This window comes from Theobroma cacao, chromosome 4 (genome assembly GCF_053813885.1).
Source record: "Theobroma cacao isolate CCN51 chromosome 4, ASM5381388v1, whole genome shotgun sequence".
Classification (NCBI taxonomy): domain Eukaryota; kingdom Viridiplantae; phylum Streptophyta; class Magnoliopsida; order Malvales; family Malvaceae; genus Theobroma; species Theobroma cacao.
In genome coordinates, this window is record NC_142642.1 from 25,372,755 (window position 1) to 25,391,381 (window position 18,627).

At 33.0% G+C, this 18,627-nt stretch overlaps 2 protein-coding genes and 1 long non-coding RNA gene across 7 annotated transcripts; 1 reads left to right on the top strand and 2 right to left on the bottom strand.

Moving 5' to 3' along the window:
• Positions 1–3,681: 3,681 nt before the first annotated feature.
• On the top strand, positions 3,682–10,807 carry RIK (RS2-interacting KH protein). Of its 5 annotated transcripts, XM_018119854.2 has the most exons (13): positions 3,682–3,991; positions 4,649–4,862; positions 5,541–5,642; positions 5,754–5,788; positions 5,880–5,955; positions 6,160–6,291; positions 6,382–6,459; positions 6,968–7,061; positions 7,198–7,315; positions 7,432–7,738; positions 7,874–7,951; positions 9,827–10,079; positions 10,243–10,807. In XM_018119854.2, exons 1-13 carry the CDS (start codon positions 3,915–3,917, stop codon positions 10,362–10,364), a joined length of 1,686 nt encoding a protein of 561 aa, XP_017975343.2. In that variant the 5' UTR covers positions 3,682–3,914; the 3' UTR covers positions 10,365–10,807. The 5 variants fall into 5 exon arrangements, with proteins under 5 accessions (XP_017975343.2, XP_088661646.1, XP_007032745.3 ...); XM_088805520.1 differs by having other exon boundaries at positions 4,633–4,862; positions 7,432–7,951; XM_007032683.3 differs by having other exon boundaries at positions 7,432–7,951.
• Positions 10,808–11,247: 440 nt separating this feature from the next.
• LOC108661801 (uncharacterized) lies at positions 11,248–15,278 on the bottom strand. Its single transcript, XR_001927650.2, has 3 exons — positions 15,052–15,278; positions 11,778–12,091; positions 11,248–11,697 (listed from the first exon to the last, which is right to left on the bottom strand). It is a non-coding gene; the product is annotated as an uncharacterized LOC108661801 (long non-coding RNA).
• Positions 12,272–15,056, bottom strand: EXO70E1 (exocyst subunit exo70 family protein E1). The gene has a single exon (XM_018120111.2). The coding sequence runs from the start codon at positions 14,514–14,516 to the stop codon at positions 12,555–12,557; it is 1,962 nt and encodes a 653-aa protein (XP_017975600.2). The 5' UTR covers positions 14,517–15,056; the 3' UTR covers positions 12,272–12,554.
• Positions 15,279–18,627: the final 3,349 nt, after the last annotated feature.

The following is an 18,627-nucleotide window of genomic DNA, read 5'->3' on the forward strand; positions in this document are numbered from 1 at the left end:
TCAACATCGTTATCTTAGTTTAAGTTTAATTTTAAAAATTATTATTTTTCATACGAGGTTCATAATAACTTTTAAACTAAAAAAACTTAAATAAAAAAGGCTGTTAGAATAGTTATTATTGCGGGAGTCTTATTTCAACTTATCTTAGAATGGTCATTCATCGAAATGATTATTTTATGAATTAAATAAAATGTAAAAAGATATTAAAAACTTTACCAGACACCTCTCACCTTAACCCTTAATTGTAAAAAATCAAAATTGTTTGACCCTTGATTATTACAATAGAAATGTTTGATCCTTAATTGAAAAAGTACTTAAACGTTTAGTCTCAATTTGAGCATTTAGTTAACAGCTTATCTATATAAAAAAAAACTTATAAAAATAAATTTATTAAATAATTTTAACTCAATTTAAAAATTATTATTTTTTATAAATAAATTCATAATAACTTTTAAACTAAAAAAAATCAAATAAAAAATGGCCTTAGAATAGTTATTATTGAGAAAGTCTTATTTCAACTTTTCTTATAATGACCATTTACCGAAACGATCATTTTGTGAGTTAAACTAAATGTAAAAAGATATTAAAATATTAGGAAAGAATGACCAAACATGCCATTACAACCTTTGAATCATCATTAATTTATTATAATATATAAAACACATGAAAAGTCGTCATCAACTTCCAAAATGAACAGTGTATCAAGAGCCTAACTTCCAAAATGGAAAGTATACTAAACTCCTTGGATCACAAGGTGGGCATTTGGTCTAGTGGTATGATTCTCACTTGTGCGAGAAGTTTCGAGTTTAATTTTTGAAATGCTCACTTTGAAATTATTTATATTTAAAATTTTAAACTTTTTTTTCAATTAACATGCATGATTTTTTTTAATTAAAAACGTAAATTCATAAGAAGTGATATAAAAACAAACTTAATTTTATCATGTATTAGTTGTTTGAATTTATAAATAAAAATCTTTTTTTTATTTAATATTCATATTTTTTTTAATTGAAAATGTAGACTTGTGGGAAGTAGTATCAAACAGATTTATTTTTCATTGATATGGGTATGATGTACTAGTTGTCATAATCTCATATCCATAAGAGATGAAATGAGTATTGAGTTTATAAACAAATATATTTTTTCATCTAATATACATGTTTTTTAGTTCAAAACTATGCTAGTGACAAGTGATATCAAAATGGATTTAATCCTTCATCAATGCGAGATCTCTCATGAAAATACCTAAGTCAAGATCGATTTGAATAAAAGTAGATCCCTCTCCTTGAGCTTATAAATAAAATTTTTAGTTGCATGAATTTCTTTTGCTTTAGCAAGTGTTTTGTTTAGATAGCAAATTGTCTTCGGCAATTTCTCAATTTGGTAAACATGGGGAAGTGATTGCTCAATAACAAGAATCACTTTTCATTTTAGGGTTTGTTCATTGCCATAGATCCAGGTTCAACTCTAAATCTCAAGTTCATAGGCTAAATAAAGCTACAACTATTTCAACCAAATTCAATGTAATTAATAGCCCAGATGCAGTTCTGGAACGTCCATTAACATTAGTCGATTGAGTACATTCATATTGGCAACATGTTCTGAGCATTTGGGTATGGGGTTGCAGCCTTGCATGTATTTCAACAACACCTGTAGCACTGACGTGTTACTTTTGAATGATAAAATATTGAAGTGAATGCCTGAATGGCTACTTTTGGCTGAAAGTTAAGTCATCTTTCTTTCTAGTTTTGTTATTCAATTGTTCAAAAGTGAAAAAAAAAAAATGAAAAGAACGTTTGTTGTTTTGGAAAAAATTGTATGTTTGGGTATACATATTTGTAGCACACTGAAAATTTATTAGTACTACTTGATGTTTTTACAAGCCTAGATTCACAAGTACAAGGATGCATAGCATTAGATGGTTTCAGCTGGCCATATTATGCTCCAGTAATTGGAAATTTACTCGCTGAAAAAAATTTAGATAAACTGAATAAAATATTTTCTTTTGTTTGAATCAACTTGTAAAGAATATTCTTCATTATAATTTTATTTTTCAAACAATCAGCAACCAAAGAGAGAGAAAAAGAAAGAGTTGTCATGTGAGGAGGGAGGGTCAAGATAGGTGGAGGGAAGAGAGGGTCAAAGGATGAGGGTTGACGGAGACAAAGATGGGAGATGGGAGGGTCGAGGGAAGTGATGAAGGGAGGAGGGAAGGCCGACCGAGGGAGCAGGTTCAGGGATGGGACGGTTGAATGAATGGTTAGAGAGGGGAGGGAAGGGTAGAAGATATATTTTTGAGAATTGTTTTAAGGTGTTAAAAGGGTGAAGATAATTTTTCTTGATGATCCAGTTTAAATTCGTGAATTTAGTTTTTAGGATAAAATATTTTTATTTTTATAAATTTTAATTAAAATTATACGAAAATTTATTAATTTTGAAATAATTTATTTTAAAAAAATATTTTTCGTTAGATAAGTAGATTTAGTCGTTAGTCAACTATTAATATTTTCGTTAACTTACTGACATAATAAAAATATAAAGATAATTTTATCGATTAATTGCTATTATATTTTTGTATTATTTTTTATTAATTAAAAAACAACTCCTCATGTGGAGCATCGGTGCTCCCCTGGGGAGCCCGATCGAGGCTCCCAAGGGAGCACCTGGTGCTCCTCAGATGGGGAGCCCGATGCCCCTTTAGAGAGCCTGATCGAGGCTCCCTTGGGGAGCTTTGATGCTCCCTTAAGGAGCTCAACTGGGGCTCCCCAAGGAAAGCACTGACCCTTGATGCTCCCCTTTCTTGGTGAGTTGGATGCTTCTTATTATTATTTTTTTTAATATAATATTAATTTTTTAATTTTAAAGTGAAATATTTATTTTAAAAATTAATAAATTTTCGTATAATTTCAATTAAAATTTAAGTGGTAAAACTATTTTACTTTAATTTTTAAAGTAAAATATCTCACTTTCTTAATTTTTAAACAAAATTACATACGGATATATTAGTATGAAAAATGAATAGTTCATTCCAAAAATGTAAATACTTTTAATAGAAAATATGAAAAAATTAAAATATATTTCTTAATTAATTTTAGAATTATAATTATATAATTTTTTTAAATTTCCAAGCTCTCGAAAAGCACTAGATCTAATGCTCTCCTAATTTTTTTTAAAAAATTATATAATAATAATTTTAAAATTAATAAAAAATAAAATTATTTTTTTAATATTATCACACTATTAAACTAATAAAAATATTAACGATTAACTAAGAGCTAGACTTATATGTTCAGTAAAAGAAATTTTTTGAGATAAAGTTTTTATTTCAAAAATTAATAAATATATTTAAACTTTCAATTAAAATTCAAAAAATATAAATATTTTAACTTAATTTTTTATGTTTTCAAATTCACTTTTATGTTTTATCCTTTCCAATATGAGAAAAACATAGAAAAGCTAGTATAGAATGTACCTTTTTCACTTTCCCAACAAGGGTGTTAGAGATGTCAAATTTATGTAGGTAAAATATTGATTAAAAAAATAAATATTTTATATAAACAATTTAATCTATAATAGTTAAATAATAAAAAAACCTGTACCAATTTCTAGTTAACAACATATTTGATAAAATCGAGTTTTTTTATTTATTTTATTTTGATAAGGTGGTGCACGTGACATTGTGACCCATTCAAGCATCAACTTCAGTTCGCACGTGCCCATCCATTCTCAATTCTCCGCGAAAGCTCGAAACTTCCCTGTATCTGGAAAAAGGCCGAAAAGCCCCCTATTTGACGCCACAATCAAAACCCAATTCCAGAAAAAAAAGAATCTGTTTTTTATAATTATAATAATTGTATAAAGAAAAAAAACTGATTTGATTTTTTTTCTCCAAATTCTGAAATTTTTGGAAAGAGATGACGGAGGACGGTGGCGCTAGGGTTTCTTCCAATGACGCGACTGTAACCAACGATGCTTCTCAAACAAGGCAAAGGTATCCAATTTCTTTTTACTCCTAAGTTTCGATTCTTAAACCTTAATTGTTTCGTGATTATTCTTCTTAATTTCTTAAATTCAAAAGATCTATTTTTATTTTGGGAATTGATCAAAAGAAATTTGTTGAACTTTATAGCATTTGAATTGATTGATTAGAGTAAAAAAAAAAAATCAACGTAAGAGAAGAAAAATGTTGTCATTTTCCAGTGGAATATATTGAAGTATTTAAATTTTATGCGTAATTAAGCTCTATATTTAATGATAATTAGAAAGGTGAAAAAAAAAAAAATCTAGTTGGACCGAGTTATTGTCTCTTGATAAGCAAGCGCTAGAGCATCCATGCAACGCAAGGCTGGATAAAAGATTATATCAAAATCGTCAATACTAGGTTGTTGGTGTGTCGTGATTGTCGTATCCAGGTTGTTACTGGTTACGTTTACGAACTTACATTTTAGAGGAAGGATTTTGATTATGAAATGTGTATTATTGAATTTTTAGTGATTTTACTACATATATTCCTACAGTTAGCATAAATCTCATAAAACGTTGTTTCTGAACAAAGTTTGTGATCTCTATAAGTGGTTGTCTAATTGTTGTGTAGTAGATTTACGCTTGCTTGGTGGTTACAATTTTTAATAGTTGGAATATTATTCAGAAAAAAGAGAAAGTGGGATCAGCCTGCAGAGGCTATGGTTTCGGCTGGATTTGCTGTCCCATTCAGCAACTTGGGAACTCTTGGTGGCATTCCGCTTCCTGGTGTAGCTCCAGTCACAGGCACCATTTTGTCGAATCCACTTGCTGCTAGTTGTACAGCTGTTAGCCCTGTGTTCCAACAGCATGCTGCTGCAGTGGTACCAAAACAAAATCAAGTATGATAAGTTTAGATGATGGCTTTTGCACAAACCAAACACATTGTCACCTGACATGTACATGAGGCTCAAGGATGATGGCAATAGTTTGTTCTGTTACCATTTTCTGTGTTTTGTGAATCTTATCTAAAAAAAGAACTATTTGCAAATATTTATCTTAAGATGTGGTTTAGTTCTTTCATATGTTAATGTTTATTGCTAATAATTAGTACTTGAAATGATAGTTTGTACATTAGTAAGTTCAGTTTGTCAGATCTACCTGATTTACAATAGCATTTAAGCAGGTTGGTGAGAGGGGTTCTGGATGTTACCTGATTGCTTAAGCTATAGTATTATTTTTGGATTTAGTCTAATATGTATGGGCCAAATATTGTTAGTGTAAGAATGTGTGCAAGATGTTTCTTCCCTTTCTTTGTAATTGCCGCTAGTTTGTTTCTTATGGATATTTCTGCCTGCATGGTTTCATATTTGGAATGTTGATCCAATCAAAGCGGCTCTGGGCCTTTGTTTTTTTATCACAGGCTACCCGAAAGAACTCCTATGTGCATGGCATTTACATATTTTTGCTTTTTGATGATATGTTTGTATAGAAATATGCTAAACTGCTTTTTCCTGCATACTTTCAAATTTGTTAACTGAAAAGTCTGATTGCGTATTTTGTTTGTTACATTGATTTAGCCTAAGATCCAGGATGAGTTGGTAATTGCCCGGGAAATTGTAATAAATGATGCAGAATCTTCTGTTCGCTACAAGCTCACTAAACGCCAGACACAGGAAGAGGTAATCTGTTTTTCTTTGATTAGATGGAAAAAAGGGTTTCTTGTTGTTAAAATTGGGGAAATAGTTCTTTTGTTTATTTAATGTTGGTAAATTATTTTGATAATCTTTCAGATTCAAAGGTGCACTGGTGCTGTGGTGATAACTAGGTGAGTGTCATTAAACAGATGTGCTGAAGCTTTGGAACAATTTTCTTTTTTTGTTCTTCCTTTTTAATGGTTTGGCTTAATTGGTGTGCAGGGGAAAATATCGCCCACCAAATGCTCCGCCTGATGGTGAAAAGCCTCTCTATCTTCACATATCCGCTGGTGCTCATGTAAGTGTTAGTCGTTCATCCTTATAGAGCATTAATGGTGAATTTGTTATATCTGTACTGGAATTTGAATTTTTTTTCTTTCTTCTTGTCTGAGCTTTTGCTTAGCGTAAAAATAAAAAAGGTGAAAAAAACTAACGTTAGAAGCCAAATATTTGATCTGGTTTAAAACAAAGATTTACAAAGCTTGTTTAATTACCACTGCAGTTAAAAGAGACAGCAGAGCGGATTTTAGCTGTAGATCGTGCAGCTGCAATGGTCGAAGAAATGTTGAAACACGGTCAGAGCTCACAGACAGGTTCTGCTTCTTTTATGGCAGCTATGATCAACAGTGTGAAGGTATACTTGCACTGCAATCCCTATCATGTGAACTATGTGATTGAGATAATTAATTATGGGGTGAATCTTTAACTGAATCTGGTTTCTTAGGTACTTAGCACATGTGTATATTTGGGCTTTGATGCAGACCCATCATTGAATGTTGCTGCTCGTATTCGAGGACCAAATGTGAGATTTTCATTTTTTTTCTTTTCAATTTTTCACTTTTACTAATCCTTGAATGGATAGTACATTTCTCTTGATCCATATATTATCTTGCTGTTATTTTTATTTCCTGATTAATTTAGTTCTATCTGTGCTTATAATTATCAGAGAGCTAGAACTGCTATTTTATCCTATGACTTAGATTGTATAATTAGATGGTGATACCTTCTTGCATAATTAAATGAAAATCACTATCTCATGTCAAGGATGTGGACTATGGTCCCATTCTACCTACCCTAAACAACCCCCTCACCTCAAATTCTCTTTCTACTGCATCAGCATGTATCTGGTATTTCTCGCATGTCTTGTACCCATTTACTTGTTTGAGTATTTTGTTGGATTAGTTTATTTAAAGTTTGTAATGTATTTGTTTGAGATGAGAGATTCTAATGTTTGGAGCTTTCTCTGACATCTCCATGCAACTGGGAGAGCATGTTTTTGTGTTGGTGGTGGCTTGGTTTTGTACTTGCAGGACCAGTATATAAATCACATTATGAATGAAACAGGAGCAACCGTCATACTAAGAGGGCATGGTTCTGGAAACTTTGAGAGCCTGCAGGGTGAAGGTAGTTTTTCCAGTGCATAAGGCAACCTCTTTTTTCTTTTCCTTCTTTATTTTTGGGTAAACCTAATGATTTGTGCTGTTATTTTAGATTTCTTTCTTAAACAATTATGGTTTATCTGGCCTTGTACTGGTTGCAGAAACACCACAACCACTGCACTTATTTTTATCCAGTAATAATCCTAAAAGTCTTGATGATGCTAAGCGTTTGGCAGAGAATCTACTGGACACTATCAGTGTAGAATTTGGTGCATCCAGGTAATCTGGTTTCTATTCTATTGAGTGGTGATTGCAAATTGTAATTTTTCTGTTATTTAAAGTCTGGTTGTTTTTATTTTGGACTGGAGTAACTTGTTTCTTTCCAACCATTTTAGGACTTCATCAAGTAAGGTCTATGGTGCAGTTCCGCCTCCACAGCAGTTGTTGACTGGCGTTCAAAGTTCTGGGAGTGAAACAAATGTAAATGCTAGTTCAGCTGCTGGTTTGACATCAATGGCAGTCACTACACCAGCTCCTCCTGTTGCTATCACTACTGGCAATTCTCAAGGGATGGTTGGGGGAATGCCTAACTCTGGGCCAATCCAGGCAAATGCAGTTGGTTATCCACAGCCTTTAGTGTCTAGAGGGACAAGCTATAGCGGATATGGTGGGATATACCCCCAAGCCACACCATTACAACAGGTAGCATTAGCTCTTAGACAATCATCTCCAATCTCCTCTAGTGTTGTACCTGCAACATCCGTAGCAAGCATGGGTGTTCCTACAACCTCAGTTCCCAGCACAGTATCCAAATCAAATGTTAGCTCTACTTTACAGAAGGAGCAACAGCCTCCACAAAAGCGGAAGTTTCAGGAGTTACCAGCTGGTTCAAAGGGCCCTGCAAGACCCAACCAGGTATCGGTGCATTTTCCTGCTAGTTTCCCTTCAACTGAGGCTATGAGGTACAAGGATTTCATTACTTGTGTGCCATAATGGCCAAAAGTAATAATATTATGAAAGACAGATCAAGTCCTTACCCTAATTTGTTTTTTTTCGTTAAATTAGTGGACCAAGTCTGGTTCATGGTACCTCTCTCAATTTCTCTCAGTGGTTTTTGGGTAGGGGGTGGGGGTTTTAGAATTGGGATTGTTAAGTTAAGAAAAAAAAAAACTAAAATGATATTTACTTAATGTTGACTATGATTCCTCAAAAAAAGAAATGTTGACTAAGAATATCTTAGAAGCATTTGTGATGAGGATAGCATTTGAGTTAGCTACCCCAGGGGAGCTTTTTGGTTAATATGAGCTCTTTTAAGACATTCTAGCCTATGCTGGAGTTCCTATCTCTACTTGCTGAATGTTGTTAATTCAATTAGAATGGTGAGAATTAAGTTTCTGCTTGCTTTGGCACATTTTTAAAGTTAGAGCCACTTATATCTTAGAGAAAGTGGTATAAATGGATTGTCTATTAGCATATGAATGGAAGGTTTTTTTTAATTGGAAAGTAGAAGTATATATTAATGGAGCATGGAGGCATTTTCCAAGTAATTGAGTTACAACGGCCATGTTATAGTCATGTGGTAGAAACTGAATTGTGACTACTGTTATAGTTCACATGGCAGAGAATGCAAAAGACAGTGATGGTCTTTAAATCTAATTTAATTCTTGAACTGCACTTTTAACTCAACCAATCCAGAGTGACCTTTGCTTGATTAGTTCCCAAATGTCTCAGGATGGACATTTCGTTGTCTATGTAAGAGGGTGTGCATGATCTCATGAATGTAATCCTGTATTCTGCTGATTCATGTTGGTACATGTGCCTCTGACATGTTTATGTATCCACCCCCTTCCTCTCCCTCTCTCCTCCCTCACCCCCTGGAATTGAAGAAAAGAAAACCTTACTCATAGTAAATGGGAGATCTTGGCAAGTTAATGCAATTAGATGTAATTCTTTGAATTTATACTTTTGGATTAATGATTACATGTTCCTCTGACTTTCTCTGCTTATCATTCCAGGTATTTTCTCTGACCTTCTAAGAAGCTAATAGGCTGATACCAGACCTCTGTTAGGGCCATTGGTTTGTATGTTTCACAGGGTTTTAAGGTTCAAAGGAGCAAATTTGACGAGTCTTTCCTGCTTCAAAGCAATGATCAAGGACCATTTCAAGATTTTTACTGGTTGATTGGGTGGATAGCTTTTATATTTGAATTTTGCATTTTTAATTTGGCATCTTCCATGCTTTGCATTGTGAGAATGCGCAGCTGGGTTTCATTTATAGGCTCTTTGGTATCAATATGATGGACCATTTTTCTTTAGGATCTCTTTAAAGCTATGGTTCCAACTGAAAATGCATGAAATATACAATATGTGCATAAGCCAGTGATAAAAAAAATTTGCATGGCCTCTTTGCTGAGGACAACAAAATTTTCAGTTGCTGTAACCATTTTTTGTTGACAGTGACATAGGCCAACGCTATGGCTTTTTTTTTTTTTTTTTTGAATCCGGGCACAAACTGCCTAAGTACTTGATTTGAAAAATACAAGGCTGAATTGTTGGTTTATATGAATAGTCCATGCTGTCACTCAAGACAGCAAGGTTAACAGCCTTAAGTAACTAAATAATGCCCTGACACCAACTGCTTATGTCATTTTCTTTTTCACACACGACCTTTGTAAAGTTTTTCTTGTGAAGTCTTAAAGCTTTTTCTTTCCAGCTGCTATTTTTTATTATCTATTATCTTATTGTTATTGAGAAAATAGGCGTGGATTTTTTCTGTCTAACTCATTTCAGGGTTCCAATTCTTTAATACCAAGCAAGCCATTGGGAGATTTAGGTGTGAAAAATGTATCAACTACGCCTTCTCCTAAGAAGTCGGTTCATCCATCATCTAATGGAATGCCATCTCCAAGAACCTTCCAGCCTCCACCTCCAAAAACCATGCTGCCTCCACCACCTCCACCAAAGTTCACTTCATCAATGCCACCTGGGAAATCGCATGATAAGAACAACATTTTCAGTAAAGATAAACTTGATACTGTCCCTGGTAGGAATGGATCCCTAATCAGCCTATTTTAAAAGTTTTCCAGTGCGAAACTTGCTTCCTGTTATGAATAATGTTATGATATTGACTAAAATCTAGTAAATGATATCGTCCAATAGGAGTGTATAACTGCATATTGCTTTACTAAATGGTTTAGTTGTTTCAGATACCTTGGTCCAGTTAATGGCATATGGGGATGAAGATGATGATTCTGAGGAAAGCAGTGATGAATCCCTAAATAGAAACTCCAATCCAGATGCTGTTCGAAAACCATTCTGGGCTTTGTGACTAACAGGTTGCTGAAGCTGCTAAATTTTTGGGAGTAGGAGTTAATTGTTTGGGGTGTTGATTTAGTTATATGATGGATTCGGTCAAGTGCACATCAAGTCTTTGTTTGGGGATTGATTCTTTTGAGATTGTGGCTTCTCAAGTGCTTATTGAGTGCCAACAAGGTGTAGAAACTCCAAATCATCACAGTAGCACTGCTTGCTCAGAAACACTTACAAGTTCCGAACCTGATAGTCAAGGGAAATTACAGTGTTGTATATTGGTGGTAACCTGCCAGTGCTGTAGATTAGTAGTTTTCTTGGTGTCTTGGTGGAATCAGCAAATCGTTGCTGTGTTAGAAGATAACTTCTCTTAGCTGTCAATGGGAACATGGAACTTAACTGTGTAAATTATTTTCAGTTACTGGAATACTAATATTCATTTGACATGTGTCTGAAAGGATACTTTTATCCTTGTTTAAATATCAGTTTTTTTATTTTTCTAATTTTATGTTTAAGCTATATATAATAGTAAATGGCGAATAGGATATAGTGATATGGATAAGTCGCAATTTTTCTTTTTAAGCTTTAGGGCAGTTAACTATGGAAGCACCAAAAGGCTTTGAAATAGCAGCAGCAGCTCGACAAAATAAGAATTAATGATAAGAATGTCATGTGGGTATAAAGATGATAAGATTAGAATTAATGATTGTTTGTTAAATGTTAGTTATAAGAATGTATTTTGTTTATAATAAAAATTTAAAAATATAATTGAATGTAATAAAAAAATAAAAGTTTTTTTTTTAATTTTTTAAAATAATACAAAGAACCTTCTAATTAATTTTAAATCAACCAAATTTCAATGCGAGAAAAAAAAGGGCAGATTTCAATGGCTCAACTTTGCCTTGACCATAAGAGAAAATATTGTTTCATAAAAATCAAATCTCAATGTTTAAAGGAAAGAAGAAATAAAAAACTTAGCCCCATTATGTAACCATTAGAGAAAATGTCACAAGTCATGGCAACTAGGTGATGGCCATTCTTAACTAACTGAAGACTAAAGAACCTGGGGGAGAGATGTAAGTATATTTTCTTGTTCAATGCTCCTGCTCCACCATGGTGTCTCTAGCCAAAGTCAAATTCCAAAGCCTATGCTTGTGAAGACCAAAAGTTGTTGACAATTCAACCAATGGTTGCTAAGAAAAATGAATTCAAATGTTGGTATGGATAAGAATTTTCTCAGTTGACTTGTTCGGTTCTCAGCCACAGAACATCCATAGCAAGCTTAGTCCAAATTCAGGTTCCGTACATCATCCATTTGCTCTCACGAGTCACGAGGAGCCTTTTTGCAGGACCTACAAAAAATTCAAGGTGGGAAAGTCAAGTCTCTGTCAGATGTCAGGTTCTTTGAAGGTGGACAGATGCAAGCTCTGACCTTTTAATAAAGTTGCCTCAACTGAATATGGCGGGCTAACCAGAAACTTTATGATGTAAATGCTGAGGAGCTCCATCCCAATAAATATTATTCAATTCTTAATCCCCAAGTTGGCTTGAAATACTGGTTGCCATTCTACGCCATCAGCCACATGGGAACTCTTTGTTGTGTTATGTACATCCTGACAGATATGAGACCCCTTCAAGTTGAATTCAGTTTCTCAAGTTTGTTGAACTTGGACTGCCTTTACTTTTACCCTAAAGCCAAGACTTTTTCCATGCGTCCTCCAGCAACTTCTGAATCTGCAGCAATAACTGAAATTTTGGACCTGATTACAACCCATTTTTAATGAGCTTTAGCAGCTTCAATACGGATCTGATAGACTGTGCTCCAGGATACATCCTACTTACAGCAATGGAGTTGTAGCAGTGAATCCAACTAAGAAATGTGCCATTATTATGTTTGTTATAAAAATAGGCATCTCTGCAAAAGGATTAACACAGAAAGCAAATCCAAGACAAATGACATTGGTGAAATTTCCAGCCTCCAATTGGATCGATCACATTACAACAATAAGATTACAAACAGTGAAATCATTTTCTTTTCACTCAGTTCACACGTATTGGGAAGCTAATTGAGAGAGAGACACTTTCAACAGGTGGGATTTGCGTTAACCCACCTGCTTATTGATCAAAGTAAAAAAGCTACAAGTACAATGGAAGCCTTTCATCTGTAAAAGATACAATCGTGTATGTGCCTAACATTGCTACCATGGTTTCACCTCCTATGAGGATTATGCAATGATTTTTGGGATCCCTCAAAGAGGTCCAACAAGTAATCCTGCAGATCTTCAGCATTGTACTTGATGTGTTTCTCACCGATGTGGGACATTTGTCTTCCCACAAATGTCCGATAAGCCTGGATCACTTTCAGGGATGTTGAAATTCTTAAATCTTCTCGGAGCTGAACATCTGGGATAAGCCATGCCGTCTGTGTTTTATAAACCTCTTCAAAAGCAACATAAAAGCTACGCAATCTTTCCTTGAGAAGGGTCCTTGAGACAGAACTGGAGCTGGAATTGCCATCATCCTTCAATAAAGAAAGAATTGAACTCCAAGTAGCTCTCTCGTAGTCCATTGCGTGCTGTTGGAATTTCCAGTTGTGCTTTCGAACCCAATTATCCCCAAATATAAGCCTGAGTTCTGAATTTTTAACCTTTTGAGCCATGTAATGTATGTTGTTCATCAAAAATAAGTGTTGCAAGGACGCATCCCTGTATAATTTGGATTTATCGTAGAGGTTGGCTTCAAGAATAGAAGTGAGTGATCGGAAGTGGAGAGCCATTGGAGAACAACTGCCCGAGAAATCTCTACTCATACTTTCCTCCTCTGTAGCTGGACTCATGTCAGGGGAGATCTGGGAAACAGCAGCTCCATCGTGGTTCTTGAGGAGCAAATTGAGGGTATCCTTATAGTCTGCAAGAAGCCGAAGGTAATTCATAACATATCTGGTCAGATGGTGAATTCCGCCTCCTGCAAAAGGGTTTGTTGATGCGTTTGATGCAACGGCATTCTCAAATTCAACAAATGTTGCTCTTACAGTATCACCCAATCTCTCCAAAACCTCATGATAATCAATTCTAACAGAAGAACCAGCCTCATCTAAAAACAATGCATCAATATCAGGAAGAAGGTCTGCAAGCACCTCATACATGTCTAGTATTCGAACTAGCTTTTCTGGTTGATGAGAGCTAATTGAGATGGCCTCAGCAAAGTTCAGAAGTTGCAGCATTGAAGCCTTTGCCGCTTCAACAAAACATACCAAATTAGCAGATCCAAGCTCTGCAAAAATCTGGTCACAGAGCCACTTCTCGCTGGCAAGATAGGGCCGCACGAAGACCTTCATAGCTCTAACCCATCTCTTAATTTTGGAATTCAAGCTACCCCACTCCATCTTGAGCACATCTTTGATGCTCAGTTTCTCTATTTCAAGATTGAAGAGGCACTCATCCAATGCATCCTTTCGAACAATGACATAGGCCTGGCAACACTCATGATCATAATTTGACATGAACATCAAATTGGCGATGCCTTTGAGATCAGGAATCACATCTGGATGAACCAAATCAATGATATACTCCTCTGAGGTTCTGCTGATGCTATCTTGGGGGGTTGACTCTTCAATAGAGTCATCTCCGAAAGAAACTATTGAGCTCTCATCAACAGCATCATCCTCACTCGAACGAAAAGACAAATGCTCAGGCTCAAATGGTTGCCTATGCTGAACAAGCATGTACTTAAACTCTTCCTCAAGCCTTTGCATTGCCATCTGAAGAACATCATGAGCCCTACGTAACAACTCTTTCTCTTCTTCACTATTTAAACACTGATTCTCTAATCTCTCAGTCAACTTTCGAGCTTCATCCGCTGCATTCAGATATTCAACAGCTTCATCCGGACCTGAATCCCAAATCATAGACTCATCTGCCTCCCAACTCATAATCTTCTCCTGAACAACACTCAACTGCTCTTGAATCCCACTTTTCCCATCCTCAACCATGTTATCATCAATTGTAGCCATACTAGATAATTGACTACCAAGATCTGCCAAAATTTTCTTCACATCTTTTGTAAGATTCTTATTAGAACCTAATGCTCTCGCTAAATGTTTAGCCGCAGCAATTAAATTTTCCTCTCCTTCTAATTGCGGAGCCACAGATTCATAATCCCCCATGGCCATGCTATAAGCAAAACCACAACAACTCAAACTCTCTCTATCAAATACAAAGAATTCAACCCAAACAGCTTAAACTGCCTTGTTAAGCCCAATTAAAACACTACCCATCTGAAGAAAAATCCAACACTAGTACTTGCCTAGATCAAGCTATTGAATCAATAAAATTGTAAAAGTGGAAACCTTGAGAAATACCCAACAACAGAAAGGACATAAAAACCACAATGGAACAAGAAAATAGATCAAACTTGATCTGAGAACTAAGACCAAAACAAGCAAAACTCTAAAAAGAACCCACTTTTCCTAAAGACTATCTTTTGAAACAAGGCATCAGAGGAAGCAAATGCTCCAAATCACAACAAAAACATAAGACCAAATGCATATATCTATCAACCAACTTCAAAAACCAAGAAACTGAAGACATGCAATAAAACTATCAAAAGGAAGATAGCTCGTTTTGTAACACAAGAAGTCAAAAGAAAGAAGTCTATGGAGAGTGTACGAAGAGTACAAAGGAAGAAAATGAAAAAGGGAAACTAACCTTAATATTTGGAGCTTTGGGTAGATTTTTTTTTAGGAAGTTGCAGCTTTTTACATACAAGTTTATAAGGTTGATCTCTTTTTCTTTTTTTTTTTTCGTCTTTGGGGTTTGCAACTTTTCAAGTCTCTGGTTACAGCTGTTCTTGGTTTTGTTTTTTTGGCAAGCTTGTCTACGCGGCAGAGAATGATATATTAATGATTTAATGAATTCATTTATCTGACTTTGGTTGCTTCGCCTAACTTGATTAGATACAATATGTTTACACGACATGAGATTAAATAAATTTAAATTTAATTTTAACGTATTTTATATTTAATTATGTCTAACACGTTCATATCTTAACGTGTCCAAATAATAAATTTAAAATATATTTAATAAATCGTGTTATCATATTTAAATGTATAAACGTGTTTAATCATATTATTATATTTAAACGTATATACATGACTCATTTATCAAGTTATTAAAAAATAATAGTTAAAAACTATTTTAAACTTACTTAAATAATTTGAAACAATTATTTTAATAATTTTTTAAAATTTTATAAAAAAATAATGTAATTATACTATACCCAAATCCTAATTTTGAACTTTTGTTTAGTTATATTAGATGTTATTATTATTTTGATTTATTATAATTATTAATTTTAAATTTAAATAATAAAATTATATTTAATTATAAATATTTTTATTTAATTATATTATTAATCGAATCGTGTCGTGTCGTATATTCACATTTTTAATAAATGTGTTAATCGTGTCATGTTGTGTTATACGGTTATTAAACATATACATACATGTTTTAGATTTAAAATACGAATATTATTCATGTCGTGTTCACGTTTAATTTTAACGTGTTTCGTGTCTAATCATATCTGATATGTTTAAAATACAAAAATATAAATTACTAAATTTAACCTCATCTTTTAATCAAAAAATAAAATAAAATAAAAAGTCTTTGCGAGTTTTTTTTATTCTAAATGCATATTTTACTATTTATACTTTCAATCCAAAACGCATAAAGAAATTTTCAAAATTCATGTGAATAGTGACATTTGGTATCATTCAATTCTGCAATGCAATTGCATGGACTCTTTCACTCGTAAAAAGGAAAAATCTACTTTGATTCGAACTTACTTCAATCTTAATATTTCTCATGGATACCCATAAATAAAAAGTTAAGTAATTCTGATAAAAAGACATGTCTATCAAGTATAAATATAATCTTCTCATCTTTTAACAATATGAGATTCATAACACACACACAAACTCATTTATTTTATCAAAAGTAATGGTATTTTGGCTCTTAACTTTTGTCTTTTCAATATATCCCTTCCTAAGGTCATAAAATTTTATTGCAAGACATTCTAATCTATTACAAATCAAGTTATTTATAAATATAAGCCTTTCAAAAAAATTAATATTGAATTAATGAAATTTTGTAACATCCTCTACCTATTTAAAATAGTAGGGACAAATGTCTAAGATTAAAAACATTTTTTCTTATTAAAATAAAATAAATATTTAAAATTATATATTTTCTTAATAATACGGGAGGTATGAAAACAGTACAAGATTTGAAACTTGAATTTTAATCATTCAAAAAGATTGGCCATTTATCAAGTCAAATATGAGTTATTATATTTATTTAAAATTTTGTAATTGGCATTGATTTCGGATAAATTTTATTTTATTTTGTCAAATTAATAATTTTAAAATTTTAAATTATTTTTATTGGAAAATTGGAAGGCAAAGATATAAGCAAATTTTATCTCTACCTTAATTTCAAAGAATAAAAACTTAAATTCTACCTTATGGCAAAGATTAATTTGAAAGAACAAATTCTAAGACTAAGATTAGAATTGCATCAAATAAAAAAGTTTTTCATGGAATTTATAATCTTATTAAATATTTTATAATGTGCTCACACGCGCAAAAGCTTTTATAAATTATGGTTTTAACAAGGAAAAGTTAGTGTAGGAAATAAAAACTACATAATATGAATCAATGGAGCTTTTTATATAATACCCAATATTCATATAAAATATCATATTAATATATATTATGGTGCATTTATTTACATAAAATAAAAAAGTAATGAGTACCCTATAATAAGAAAGACATGCAAATGACTATATATTTGATCTTTATTATTTTCAAATGCTTACCAAGATTAAATAATAGTAACATCTTATTTTTCTTGGAATAAAATAATTTCAACGAATCATATTACTTATGCCTATATAGATTCAGATGATATTATACTAAGTTTGCTAAAATTAGAGATATTAGTTAAATTTAAAATCTCATTTATTTTATAAATTATTAAAACAAATATGTCTATATCTAAAATTACAAAAATCCAATCTATCATACCAGGTTAAATTCTTCTTAATGCTTTTTTTTTTAAGATGGAAAATTGACCCAAGTTAGATTAGTCAAATACCAATCAAAATCAATTAGGTTTAAAGTCATACCAAATTAGCTAGCCACAAACTAGCTTATTTTGATGTGGAAAGTCATTTTTCCATGCAAAATTTTAAGTAGACTAACGCCTTGGTTTGATCAAAACTTCACCACAAAACATCAATATTTTTGTTTTAATTACACAAAGATGCATATATAATAATTAATAGTTTTCCAACACACATTAGAAACGGGGAAAAAAAGATCCACCCTTAGCAGAATTGCATTTATCTAACATCTTTGGGGGACAATAAGCTTTAATTGAATATTTTCCAAACTTTTTTTAATCTAATTTACTAATATATTTTTTTATATCAATATTTTAAAAATTATAATGAGTGATAACATTTTTTCGGTTCTGTGAATCTCACATCCTTCATCTTTGGTATTCAAATTCGAGAATTTCAAGATAAAAACTTAATAAATTTGTAGTAGTGGAAATATCCTTGGAAAATAATTTATGTACTAGTAACTGCGGCAAAGCAATTAATTTAGAAATACCAAAAGAAAGAGTGGGTGGAAAATGACAACACCCAACTGTGACCTTTTTGCAATGAAGAATGGAGCATGGTTAGAAACCAGTGGGTTGGGGGGGGCTTCTGCGTATTGGTGTAGAGCAGGTGTTGATTGTACCCCAAACACATTAAAACATCAGTAAAGTGGACTTTTAGCTTGGGATCTGATGCCAAGTTCCTTTATAATGGGCCAAAAGTCTTCAATTTGAATCTCTGACCAAATCCATTGGGTAGGAAGAGTGAGTACTTGTCAAAATGATCAACAAACAAACAGCCAATGCTTGTGATGATATCAAAGAGCAATAACCCCAACCTCCAACGGACCGCTGCTAGTGGCATTGGGTGCTTTTCCCTTTCTGTGGTTTTATTATTTTTATTTTTATTCTTTGCCTTATTTCAAGTCTTTGTGTCTCTCTTTCTTTTCCACAGTGCTTTTCAATCCATGGTTACTTTTTTGCTTTCCCAGCAGCAATGCTTGCTATTCCCACTAAAACAATTTGGCTAGTACAACAAGAAGAAAGCTCATCACGGACAAAAAGGATAGCTAAATATCATATGAATGAATCCATAACAGAAATGCAAAAAGGTGACTGGTA